Genomic DNA, 13,700 nt, shown 5'->3' on the forward strand with positions numbered 1-13,700 from the left:
GTACTTCCAGATTGTAAAATCTGACAAAGGTGGAGGGGAAGCCCAGCCCGCTGCCACACATATGTCGTGAATGGAAATCCCGCTGGACCATGCCCACGAGGAGGCCATGCCTCTAGTGGAGTGAGCCTTAATGCCTAGCGGGCATGGTAGGTCTTTTGACGCCGCACGCGGCAGCAATAGCGTCCACTATCCATCTGGACAGTGTCTGTTTCGAGGCGGCGAGACCTTTGGTGCGCCCTCGAACGAAACGAAAAGCTGCTCGGAGCTTCTGAAAGATGCGGAGTGCGCAGTATACAATCTCAGTGCTCTGACTGGGCAAAGGAGATTGGCGTCGCGTTCGCTATCAGATGCTGATAGCGCCGACAAGGAAATGATCTGTGCTCTGAAAGGAGTACCGACCACCTTGGGGACGTAGCCGTGTCTAGGCTTTAAAATGACCTTGGAGTCACTTGGTCCAAACTCAAGACACGCAGCGCTGACAGATAGCGCGTGAAGGTCTCCCACCCGTTTAACTGATGATAGGGCAGTTAGAAAAACGGTTTTAAGTGAGAGGTGTTTCACATCCACGGATTGAAGCGGTTCGAAAGGGCGGCTTTCATAGCTTCGAGAACTATAGAAAGGTCCCAGATAGGAACCGATGGGAGCGCGGAGGGTTCATCCTTCTAGCTCCCCTGAGGAAGCGGATGACCAGCTCGCTTTTACCCTGTGACTGGCCGTGCAGGGTTCAGCGAACACGCGACGGCCGCCACGCATACACTTTGAGCGTGGATGGGGATCTGCCCTTATCCAGCAGCTCTTGTAAAAACACGAGCAGCGGCGACACCCCACATGTCCGTGGGTCCAGGTCTCTGTCGGTGCACCATTTTGAAAACACAGACCATTTTGACGCATAGAGTCTTCTCGTGGAGGGGCTCTAGCGTGTATGATGGTGTTTATTACTCCTTCTGGCAAAGCGACGGGTAGTCGTTGATCACCCACGCGTGTAGCCCAGCGTCTGGGTGGGGATGCCAGATCGTTCCATGAGCTTGCGAGAGGAGATCTGCTCTCACTGGGATGGGCCACGCGCTGTCAGTGACAGCTGCGTAAGCTCCGGGAACCATGTTTGATTCTCCCAGCGCAGGGCTATGAGGAGCACCGAGTGGCGCGTTTCCCTGATCCTCTGCATTACCTGAGGCAACAGCGAGATGGGAGGGAAGGCGAAAGCGGGCGGTTGGGCCAGTCCTGGGCCAGCGCGTCCTCAGCTTCGAGAAAAATATTGGGCAGTGAGAGTTCTCTTCTGACGCAAAGAGGTCTATCTCTGCTCTGCCAAATATGCGCCATAACGTCTGGACTGTTTGAGCATGCAGGGACCATTCCCCTGGGGGAATATTGTCTCTGGACAGTCTGTCTGGGCCGTCGTTCAGGTGGCCTGGCACGTGCTTCACCCTCAGCGAGCGCAGGTGGCGCTGGGACCAACTCAGTATGCGTTTTGTCAGATGGAAGAGGTTCCTGGATCTGACACCGCCCTGACGGTTTAAATAGGATACCACAGACCTGTTGTCCGAGCGGACCAGGACGTGGTGACCCTGAATGATCGGGAGGAAGCGCACGAGCGTGTACTCGACCGCTATCATTTCCAGACAATTTATGTGAAGGAGCTTTTCCTGAACTGACCATAGGCCAAAAACAGGAGAGCCCTCGCAGACCGCGCCCCAACCTGTGTTGGACGCGTCTGTCGAGATGACTTTTCGGCGAGATACAGCTCCCATCATCACTCCCCGCTGATACCACTCGGCCACTGTCCAGGGCTGCAGAGCTGAAATACAGGTCTGAGTCACTCTGATTGGCTGGCGGCCTGTGGCCAAAGCCCGGCGAGACGCACGGGTGTTTAGCCAATGATGAAGCGGGCGCATGCGCAGTAAACCCAGTTGAAGTACTGCTGCGGCTGAGGCCATGTAGCCTAGCACTCTCTGAAACTTCTTCAGAGGTGTGAGGCTGTTCATCTGAAATGACGCGGCTAGTTGCTGCACACGGCACGCACGCTGTGTAGATAAGCGAGCCGTCATTGCCACTAAGCCTAGTTCTATTCCAAGGAAGGAAATTGTCTGACTGAGCTGTAGTGAGCTCTTGGTCCAATTGACTGCAAGGCCCAAACTGTTCAGATGACTGAGGAGAACTGTCCTGTGAGACAGAAGCTCCGTATGTGATTGTGCCAAAATCAGCCAATCGTCCAAATAGTTCAGAATTCGCAAACCCTGACTCCGCGAGGGGTGCGGCGCCAGCGTCCATGCACTTCGTGAATGTACAGGGTGCTAAGGACAGGCCGAGCGGAAGGACGGTGTATTGATAAACCTGGCCGTCGGCGAATCTCAAGAATGGCCTGTGACGGGGATTTATCTGAATCTGAAAGTATGCATCTTTCAGATCGAGAGAAATAAACCAGTCCCCTGGCGCATCATGCGCGAGGAGTTTGCTGGTTGTAAGCATTTTGAACGGTCTTTTTGCAAGCGCTTTGTTCAAAAACCTGAGATCTAATATTGGTCTGAGGCCGCCGTCTTTCTTGGGGACAAGAAAATAACGTCTGTAAAACCCCGACTCGCTCAGGGGAGGCGGCACTCTCTCTATGGCCCTTTTGCACAGAAGAATTTCTGAATGAAGCATGCACGCTGCTTCCGTGTTCACAGTAGTTTCGAGCCGCGCTCTGAAGCGAGGAGGACGGCGATCGAACTGTAGCAAATAGCCCTGTTTTATTGTGCTTAACACCCATTCGGATATCCCTGGAATATCTTCCCACGCTTTGAAGCGTAATGTTAGAGGGTGAGTGGCCAAATCGCTCTGATTGCTGCACACAGCGCGCTGAACAGAATGTGTGAGCCGCTTACTGTGCTTATGCTGGACTGCTCGCAGACAGCATGGACAGGCTGTTCTGTGAGTGACTTCCCGATTGAGGTAAATGGGGAAAGAGTCACGTCTGTTAAGTGATACGCAAGCATAGTCACGGGCACAGGACTTACATACAGAGAAGTGTTTGCTGGCCGTGTGACAGAGCGGGCAGAGAATGGGCGCGCGCATGTATTAGTGAGCACATTTATTGACTCTAACACTCGAGTGGTTCGTAACCGCTTTTGAGTGTGCTCTGATGGGGACACGGAACGTGTAATGCTTGTGTGTAGAGGTGAACACTGGATTGTGGGCACATTTTCTACACATAAGGCTGGTCGTGTGACAGAGTGGCCAGAGAATGGGCACGCGCACGGATTCGTGGGTGCGTTTATTAACCCTAACACTCGAGCGGTTCGTAACCGCTTTATGTGAGTGTGCCGTGATAGGGCCACGGGATGTGTAATGCTTGTGTGTAGAGGTGAACACTGGATTGTGGGCACATTGCTGGGCGCTGTGAAGAGGCTTGTGCAGGAGGCTCACGTGGGCGGCCTGCAGAGGAGCTAGCGCGACAAGGCAGAAAGAGATTCATGGCTTGTGTGGCTTTTTGGACCTCTGAAAACCGGTCAATGATACCACTCACCGCGGCCCGAAGAGACCGGATGGAGAGGCGGTGCGTTGAGGAATGTAGAGCTCTGCTTCTCCCATGTCGGCTAGCATTAGCCACAGATGTCTCTCGGTCACAGTCAGCGGCCATGCACTTCCCTATAGCTTGGGCTGCAGCTTTGGTAGCTGGAGGGCGAGGTCTGTAGCACTCCGTATGTCTGCAACCGCCTCTGGATGCCTGCTTTCCTCATCCCACTCCCGCAGAAGGTCCGCTTGGAGGATCTGTAGGACGGCCATAGAGTGCAGAGCAGATGCAGCTTGGCCGGCGGCGAATAGGCGCGCCAACACAGGCGGAAGTTGTTCTGCAGGCCTTAGGCGGGAGCACTGGTTTAGACCGCCATCTCGCGGAGGGCGGGCAAAGGTGTGCTGCTACCACATCCTCGACCGGAGGGATGGAAGCGTAGCCCTTCTCAGTGGCGCCGTCCACCGAAGCAAGAGAGGTGGAGACGTGGGATCGGACCCTGGCCGAGAAAGGCGTTCCATGATTTGGAATGCTCGGCGTGGAGTTCCGGCAGGAAGGGAGCGGCCCGGTAGCGGGTGCTGCGCGCGGCGGCTCTGTAGAAAGCAGCCGTCAAGTCTGTTGGGTGCCTGCTCAAGGGCGGTGACCACTCGAGCCCGAGGCGGTCGACGGCCTGTGTGAGGAGGCGTTAGTTCCCCTTCGACTCGGGCGCTGGTCCTGCTGGATTCCTGGGCCGAGGAGGAGGCGTGTGAGCCTGACCACTCCTCGCTGTCCGAAGCCATGATGGAACAGCCCTTATCCTCCGCTTCTTAGTCCGAGATGACAGCAGAGCAGCCGCCGGCGGCAACTGCGCGGCGTCCGGTGGGCGGGGAGGGTGAAGGCGTTGCTCGAGGGATGGGCTCCGGCGAGGCAATCGCTTCTACCACTGTTTCCGGCAGCCTTTGAGAGCGGCGCTTTTTCTGCTCGGCTGAACGGAAGGCGGCGCGGCGGCTTCAGTCCTGAGCGCTCGAGTCGAGCCCGCAGGGTCGACATCGGCAGCTCCTCGCAGAGATCGCATCCGCCGGGCGCGGTGAGCTCTGCATGCCCCAGTCCCAGGCAGAGAGCGCCAGATGATGTGGCGGTCTCCGGTGCTGAGAGGAGCGGCATGAGGCGCAAGTGGAGCGAGGCATCTTAAAAAGACGCTCGTACTCTTTTGTGAAGTGCTTTAAGAACTAGCTTGCTTTTAAAAGGATACGTCGCCGGATGGCGTAGCTCGCAGGACGGCTGAAGGTGGCGAAGACGGCCGACTTCTTCGACGCTGTCCACGCTTGCTTGATGCCCCTCGAACGGCGACGCGGCTTCCGGTTCAGTGATGCGTGAGCTTCGCTGAAGAGATGAAAATCAGGGTTCCAGCCTCACGAACTACGCTTATATGCACTCTAGTCACGCCCTTTTGGCGGCTTTGATGCAGTGAGCGCGGACGCCTCTCATTGGATGCGAGTTCAGCCCAAGCTCGTCTATAGGCTGCAGCAGTTGCCGCAGAGCAACCAATGAGCTCGCTAGCTAGCCCGCTCAAGGTCTGCAGCTGCCGCACTGCGTTGACAATGGATACAAAATTAAGGATCATTTTTTGGCTTCAATATCTCAGAAAAGATGAATCTTTCCCGTAGCGTAAGCTAGCTTACGCAATACGAGAGAACCTCTCGTAAGAGAACCTACTTCTAGTTAACAAGGTTTGAAATTAACACCCGCCAAATGCAGATTTTTCATGCCGAGTATTTTGCTGATGTACCAGATTCTACTACCTGTGGAAGGTGACCTGTAAGACTTCTTGGAGTTTTATATTACAATAAATTAAACACAAAAACGCGCATTTGAGCGAAACGTGATTATATTTTGACGACCAGATGAAAGAAAAGCCGCCGATGCGAGTCTGATTTGATGTGCGCGCAGTGAGCTCTGAGTGCAATGAAAGCGCTTCTCCAACACACGAACGCTCAAAAAAACTATTCAACTTGGTTAAATATGAAATGTCTAGGATTGGTCGTCAAGATATCCATGGTCCAGTTGCGGACCGGAGCACGCATGTTTAAGCTTGTCTGGGCATAGTTCAGTTACACTATTTTCCAAAACATGAACCAGCAACTTTTAGGTGGTTTATGTATTTATTAAAATTGTTTATTCGCTGGGAGCAGTCAAAACTACAGACTTAAAAAAATGTCAAAGCTATTACAGAAGTGATATCAGTGATGCCTTTTTTTCACAAAAGATAAATCGATGATGAAAACCGAAGCTTCAAAGAAAATACATAGGAAAAAGTGTCATAGGAAGATTTTATTCTCAATTTTTGTTCGGTAGTGCTCGTAAAAAAAAAAGTGAAGTGTCACTGAACTTGCATCAATCCTGACAGTGTTCAGTTGTAAACAGGTGTGTCAGCATTCACAATCCTGAACATAATCAAATCAGTTTGTTCATCGTTTCTTATGATTATATATTATCTGCACAAGTATATGGCTCCTGTTTGCAAATTCATGTGTGCAGGACAAAAAAAGGCTAACTGTCCCCTCATTGAATTGAAATTATGCTCTTTTTCCAGTTTAGGCAACATTATTTTGTGTAAAAAGATAGTTCTACATTAGATTGCCATTGTTCTCTTATGTGGATTGATATGGTCAAATATGTACTCAAGCTGGTCTAAATATTCTTCCTCAGATTTCATAAACAATATCCCTACATTGTATGTTTTATTTTCAAAATAAAGTTAATAAAACCCATTTTTTTTGTTTAGGGTTCAGCCAGAATTTATATATGTTAAATAATTACCCATGTAATGTAATTACATATTATTTTAGTAGAAGAGAACAATAATACAAAAAGACCAGATATATGAAAGCTTTTTCTACTCATCCTTGGGGACTCATGAGACTGTCACCACATTATGCCAAGACATTGAAGATGCTTAATTATGAGTAGATTTCTGATATATCAAACTGTGTTGCCATGTCGCGGCATTCAATTAATGGCAAAAATGGTAAACAGGAAGTGTCTCATATCTTCTGTGTGCAATGTGTGATTTAGATCCAAATTGAGACCACAAATACCTTTTCTGACAAAACATTCCACTGCACAATTACATTACATTTTTGTCTAACTGTCCCAGATGTTATTGTTTGATAAGTTGTAAGCGGCAGAATACTAGATACTAGATATGATATAGCCTCTAATATCATTTGCTAGACTCACTTGCTAGAGTCAAGAAATCCACTAAGCCCAGAGAGAGAGAGAGAGAGAGAGGAGAGAGAGAGAGAGAGAGAGAGAGAGAGAGAGAGAGAGAGAGAGAGAGAGAGAGATGCAAACACACTAAACAGTGAAAATTTTTTGAAAATGTGGAAAACTGATCGAACAGTGCAGATAGAAGACTGATGGGTTGAAGAACTGACGGCTGATTCTCGGGTTACAAGGGGAATATCTCTGGAAGGAACCTTGGGAATACCCAGGAATTCATTGAGCAGAAAATCCATAGGAAACCCCCCGCACTGGAATGGATCAAGACAATAAATATAGCAATTACATAATATATTTTGAATTTACAAATTAATACTTTCGAACAACTTATTATTTTATCTTTTATTTCCGGCCTATTCACGTTGATCGATTTTTCTTAATTATTGGTCCATGGACTTTGATCGTCGGGGTTATCTCGTTGTTGTTTTTTCAATGCCATAAGCGCTGCGTTTTGAATATGCTGTCTTAATTTAATGTTTTGTTTTGCTGTTTTCCCCACGCAAATGTCATCAACAAAGAACGTATGTAGGCTACAATATGAGCATACTTGTTTGTGGCGTCGCTCACTTGCAGTGTAAATAGGCGGAGCTGGAATCTCAATGCCAAAAATACCAAACTTAATATACTATAGACAAAACCAGAATTGTCATAGCCTACTTCAAAACACTCCCGTTTCTTTGAAATCGCTGCTCTTTCAGGAAGGTATTTTTGACACACGACGCCCTCTATCGATGGAGACGCAGCACATTTCCCGGAACAACCGTGATTTCTCTTTGCACTTGTATGCTGCATTGTAGCAATCCATAATGTATTACTATTTGTATTATTATTATTATTATTAAAAAAAGAAACACCTTTATTAATAATATAACTGGTCTATGTAGAAAGATCAGACTTATTTAAATGTGGTCAGTCTGGTTAGAATTTGAATTCCTTGCATGCATGCGAAGAGATGCATACATGAAGCATACAAATATATATCAAATGTAATATTTGTCAACATATTGGTGCACCGTCAAGCGAATCACTGTAAGTGCAGGTGTTATGTCTTAGAAATTACGTCAGAATGTCAGCCTCACAGGTTTAGTTGAATGTGCTTGGGTGAGATTCATGTGGGCTATATATATATGATTATTATATTTTACTATATTTATTATGTTTCATTATAGGGATAGGTTTAGGCTATAGTAAGTATAATTAACTTTATTTACAACAATAAAAGTCAAAGTATGCCCTAATTTAGACGGCTAAGTAAAAGTGTGTGTAAGTGTGTGTGTGTGTGTGTGTGTGTGTGTGTGTGTGTCTGTTTGTTTACTCAGACTGAATTGTCTCCAGCACGTCGGCAGTCATTCTCACAACAGCATGATTTCTCGGAAATCACCCTGGTCGAGTTTTACAGCGGGTACCTCAAAGAGCATGCGCAGAAGCGCTCCAGTCCGCCCAGCACAGCGGGAAAAACCCGGAGCGTGCTATAAAACAGCTACAGTCTGAGCGCAACTGACAGTACAGAAGGCGCGAGCTTCTCTTTACATAACCTACCCTATAGTCCTAGGAGCTATTGCATTTGCCATTTTCTTCTATTTGGATACAACATCGGAATACACTGTAAGTGTCTTTGCATATGTGAACACTTATTTGATAAAATGACGTTTTATTGCATTTATTTCAGTTACTTTGAAATGTTCATATGAGGCAGTTCAATGCACTTAAAGCAAGGTGTGGGTGTACTTACTAAATACCTGTCTTAAATTAGGCTTTATGATTATTTACATTTTTATTTAGTAGATGCAGTATAAAGGGAATGCACTTAATGTAATTTGCCGCAATTGCAAGACGTTAATGACATTAACAACAAAACGTAAAATTTTTCAATTAGCTCATAATCGGCGTTAGCCTACGTAATTTGGTGGTAAACAAATGATTTAGCGACAAGTTCATTATTACGCATTTGATTATGGCTGATGAATTTTCTCCGATAGCCTGTTTAACCTGTTTCCTGCTCATTATCTTGTCTCTTCCACCATACATTCGAACACAGCAAATTAGAGAAAATAAAATATATGTTTTTTCACTTCTGCAGCAACAATGCCTGTGTCCAGAATGCGAATGAGACCCTGGCTAGAGGCCAGAATTGACTCTAATACAATTGCTGGACTTGTGTGGGTTGACAAGGTAAATTGTTATTAACACTATTCTTTCAAATAAGTATTGCAATGTTTAACAACTGCTAAAAAGTACTTAAAATATCTGATGTCTTACCCGAAGACCATCTATGATTGGTGTTCTTATGGATTTGTTACTACTTTTAGGATCAAATGATGTTCTCCATCCCTTGGAAACATGCTGCTCGCCATGGATGGGAGGTCGACAAAGACGCTTGTCTGTTCAAGCAGTGGGCCATCCACACAGGTGAGACACTAACCATGCATAATTTGTAATGAAGAAATGAGTGATAAAAATAATGATAATTACCTTATATCTCTCTTTTCTGGTTGTAAGGTAAATTCAAGGAGGGAATTACCCAGCCTGACCCCAAAACATGGAAAGCAAATTTCCGCTGCGCCATGAACTCTCTACCAGACATCGAAGAGGTAAAGGACAAAAGTGTCAACAAAGGTTGCGGAGCATTGAGAGTGTACCGCATGCTGCCTGCCATGCCCAAGAAGAAAGACAAACGATCGAAAAATCGAGACAACAGAAGACGGGCGAAGGTGAGGATGATTAAACATTCATGGATTGTTGTTTTTCACTGTTATCAATGTGGCAGCATTAAAATATATGCCTATATTGTGATATTTAAACAGTATGACCTAAACACTAAATATTTGTGTTTTTAGGCTGCATTGTCAAAGATCAAGGCGGAGGACATGGACACTGATGAGATGCAGTCTGATAAGCACACTTACACACAAATGGCGGAGGAAAGAATTACCCAGGAGAACACCATAGATAGCACTGAAAATCTAAGTAAGCATCTACAGTAGCAGCTATACAAACAATTGGTTGAAAACAAATTCAGTCTTTGTGGTTACAATTTAGATACAATGGCAAATACAGTTTTCAGAAAAGAATCTCAATAACTTTGACTAGCTTAACCATAAACTTAGCAGAAGATTTTTGTGCTCAAATATACAATATTCATGTTTTTCTTTTCTTTTTACCTGAAGACACTGCCAGCCCTACTGTTGACATCCCAGACATCTCTGGATATGAAGTTGAAATTGGTCCGGATAGCACAAACAATATTTACACAGCCAAGTTCCAGGTTTCACCAATTCATTCTACAGGTAATAGAAGCGTATGTCTTTTAAACTTATTTAATGTATCAAGTTTCTGTTAAAAATAAATCCTGTAAATAAACTCTAGATCATGTACAATAACTACTATGGATTGTATTTTTTCTTTATCTCACAACCATTAGATTTTGAAGAAAATGAAACTGACGCTATAATTGAGGTGAGTTTACCGTATAAAACACTTCTGTTCATTGTGCTTTTTCATTGAAAGGGATACCCCAATTTACAAATAAATATATACATTATGTACAGATAAGAACCCCAACCTATACCCATTGTGCCCATTTTAGCACATCTCAAAATGCCTGTTAATGGCCAAAATGTTATTGTTGGTAGACTCTATAATCAAAGAACAAGCAAAACTCAGTCACTTACAAGTTCTGTGTTTTGCATTTCCAGATCTCACGGCAATTGGAACGTGATAGTTCACAGTGGCTACAAAACAATTACTCTGGAAAGGGGTTCCTGGCCAATGAAGTAGGCACAACAGAATCTTACCACAGTCCAGAGAGCCAATGGAGTGTAAGCTCAGGTAAATTTTGCATAACATATTTAAAAAAAGAACTCTGACTTTAATGCAACAGTCATTGGTGTCATAATTTTCAGTTGGTAAATGCTTTGTAGTCATAGTCTATTGCACTTGCCACTTTTACAATAGACATCACTTCCTTGGCTGCCTTTCAAATTTATACTTAAAGATTAGCTGTACTGCATTATTAACAAACACAGGAGGTTAGCCTCCAGTCTTGGCTAGGCCCTAATGTGCACCAGTGTTACTTACGTGAACTGTTATTTCGCTTTAGGAGAAGAGCTTGAACTTCGGCTATATACTGAACTGAATCCAGGCCTGCCTGATGATCCGCTCTGCACATACACAGAGATGTGGGACAGCAACACCATGCCGATCATCTGTACACTCTAAAAACTCTTGGAACTTGTGCATTTATCTTACCTCAAACTTCGTCTTACAAACTTTCACCTAAGGACATTGGTTTGGAATGGACTCAAACTCAACTCAACCTTGAACCTCAGGAGCATTAAGGAGGACGTGTCGAGCCATGCAATTCTTCTGAACATTGTCTCATGCATACTTCTGGACATTTTTCAAATATGGTTTTTGTTTGTTCCACTGTTAATTACTCAAGGCCACAATCCTTAATTTAGGACACAACTCAAAGGCATTATTCCAATTGCTCTGTTACATAGAAATTTCTAATATCAGGAGAATGTTAAAAAAACAGGCCTATATTCAGCCTCCTTTGAGTTTATTAAGCTCTTGCAATGCAAGAGCTTGAATGTGATGTGGTTTTATTTGAAGGATGTTTCAGAACCTCTGTTGAAAGGCTAAAATAGAAACAAATGTCTGTTTAAATTGTGGATTGTGGCATTGATAACAGCTTTATAGCTTTGTGACCATATGATCTCATTTAATGTGAATTTGACAGGATCCGTTATATGTTCATGTCAGGAATTTTCTAACAGATGCATTTATTTACCAATCACCAAATTTAGCTTTTTGGGGTATGGGTTGGGGTTCTTAACTGTACATAATGTATATATTTATTTGTAATAAAAAAAAAAGATTTATAATTGTTCAGGCTTATGATTTGCAATATTGAAATATCTTGAGAGAAAATTGTCATGATGAAAGTAAAACCTTACTATATTTTAATACGTCTTGCTGCGTGGTGTATTTAAGTATTTATAATATAGTATATACATAAGTAAGAATAGGCCCTAAAGGGACATTTAAGCTAGAATGTCTTAACTCATTCATTTAGCAAAATTCACAAAATAAACAGATACATTTTGTGCAACCGTACCATAATCCTGGTTTATAAATTAAGACTTGTTACAGACCAACAAAAATGTATAAAATCATTCTCTCTTTCTTCCTCAATATTGACAACAGATAAAAGTTAATTGATGTAACTTTTCCATTGAAAAAGTAGCATGTTGTGCTGAATTCAAACAAGTCTGGTCATTTTTCCATCACAAAACATATTTTATTACATTTTATTTTTTGGTCAAGAAAGACAATAGAGCAGAGGTTTTAAATATTTACAGACCCAAAGATCTCAATACAAAAAAAGCTAGATTTTCTTGGTAACAATATAAATTTAGAATACATTTAATTGAGAAAATAAATTTGAACAAATATTAAATATTAGCTTACATAACTACATTATACTGTACAATGCTAAGCAGCTCATTATACAATGTATATATATATATTTACTGAAAAAGTTAGAAATGTCATGAAAACCCTTCGGGTATAAAGGGAGGGAAATGCATCTGTCCATTCAGGATTTTGCCCTGAGGAGCCGAGAATGAGGTTCGGCCGTAACAGTGGCTCGGTTCAGCGACGTCGCCGGGAGGACACAACGTCAATAGTAACCTAGACGTTCCCCGTCTGTCGCTCACTTCGACATTGTGTCGAAGAAGTAACACTAGGGGTCCATATGCGCTGAACTGTGTACGTGCGCTGCTGATGCAAGTGCGGGTAGGCAGTTGCGTGCCAAGGCGACAAGCCGCGTCAGACTGCACGTACCCTTCCCCAACACCACATAAGATCGTCATAACCTTCTGGTTCCCTACACCCCGAAGGGGGGAACAAGGCGACGTGCCAAGCATGCGAGCAAGCTGTGCCAGCCGCACCTTTTCTCTCTCTATGTTTCTTGCATAGAGCTTAAAGTGGCTGGGGACATCTTAACGCTATCACACGCATCAGGGAAGGCGTTCTTTTCCAATTCCTATTCTTTCAGGGGGAAAAGACCCTGCCCAGGCTGGGGGAGGTAAAGAGTGGTGAAATACATCACATGGGTTTCCAGGTCGCATGTGGAAAATGGCGTGGTGGTAGATCCTACCTATTGAGAGAGAGAGAGGAGTTGCTACAAACACGGCCACCGGGGGGCAGCGGGGACTGCCCAAGGGAGACGCGGTTCCACTCGCAAGGGGACCGTACCACGGAAAAAACACACAGGGGGATAAGTCCACATGGGGGCCTGTCCTGTGGAGCACTTATTCCAGTACAGAGTAGTTTTGAGTACTCGTAGTGGGTCTGGTCTATGTACGTTACCGTTGTGGTGCTGTCTGATGGCAGTTGATGTGCCAACGCAGTGGGGGCCCTTTCCAGAGGCCAGCGGCTGCGTGCCCATTGCACACAGCACCCCAACGCTGTTTGGAGGCGTCTGTGGTGACCAGAACGCGTCAGGACACCTGCTGTAAAGGGACACCTGTCCGTAGAAAACAGAGGTCTGTCCAAGGTTTGAAAGTGTGGCGGCAGGCGGGGGTGATGAACACACGGTGCGTGCCGTGGCGCTATGCCCATCTCGGGACTTGAGTCTGAAGCCAGTGCTGAAGCTGTCTCATATGCATCAACCCGAGTGGCGCGACCGCCACAGAGGACGCCATATGCCCCAGGAACCTCTGGAAATGTTTTAGAGGAACCGCCAAATGACCCGAGGAACCAATCATCCAGCCGCAAAGGCTGTGGGGAGGATGGAGGGTTCCAGTCCAGCCCCACACTGACGGCAGCCTGGGCAAGCATGTCGGCAATCTGGGCGTCAGGGTCTGACTGGCCGTGAGACGAGCCGCTGTCACCCCGAGCCCGGGCGGAAGTCAACGAGCGTGTCGGGGGGCGAGTGGTTCGTGGG

General features: G+C 45.5%; 2 protein-coding genes across 3 annotated transcripts in view; one reads left to right on the forward strand and one right to left on the reverse strand.

Annotated features, from left to right (window-relative positions):
- Positions 1-13,700, reverse strand: part of acsl6 (acyl-CoA synthetase long chain family member 6) — a 117,360-nt gene that overhangs the window by 66,326 nt on the left and 37,334 nt on the right. The gene's annotated exons all lie outside the window — the stretch shown is intronic.
- irf1b (interferon regulatory factor 1b) lies at positions 8,022-11,634 on the forward strand. Of its 2 annotated transcripts, XM_052099631.1 has the most exons (9): positions 8,216-8,353; positions 8,829-8,920; positions 9,058-9,157; positions 9,248-9,459; positions 9,586-9,715; positions 9,916-10,035; positions 10,170-10,204; positions 10,444-10,576; positions 10,848-11,634. In XM_052099631.1, exons 2-9 carry the CDS (start codon positions 8,834-8,836, stop codon positions 10,964-10,966), a joined length of 936 nt encoding a protein of 311 aa, XP_051955591.1. In that variant the 5' UTR covers positions 8,216-8,353; positions 8,829-8,833; the 3' UTR covers positions 10,967-11,634. The 2 variants fall into 2 exon arrangements, with proteins under 2 accessions (XP_051955592.1, XP_051955591.1); XM_052099632.1 differs by lacking the exon at positions 10,444-10,576 and having other exon boundaries at positions 8,022-8,353.

Source organism: Xyrauchen texanus, chromosome 31, assembly GCF_025860055.1.
Source record: "Xyrauchen texanus isolate HMW12.3.18 chromosome 31, RBS_HiC_50CHRs, whole genome shotgun sequence".
NCBI classification, from domain to species: Eukaryota; Metazoa; Chordata; class Actinopteri; order Cypriniformes; family Catostomidae; genus Xyrauchen; species Xyrauchen texanus.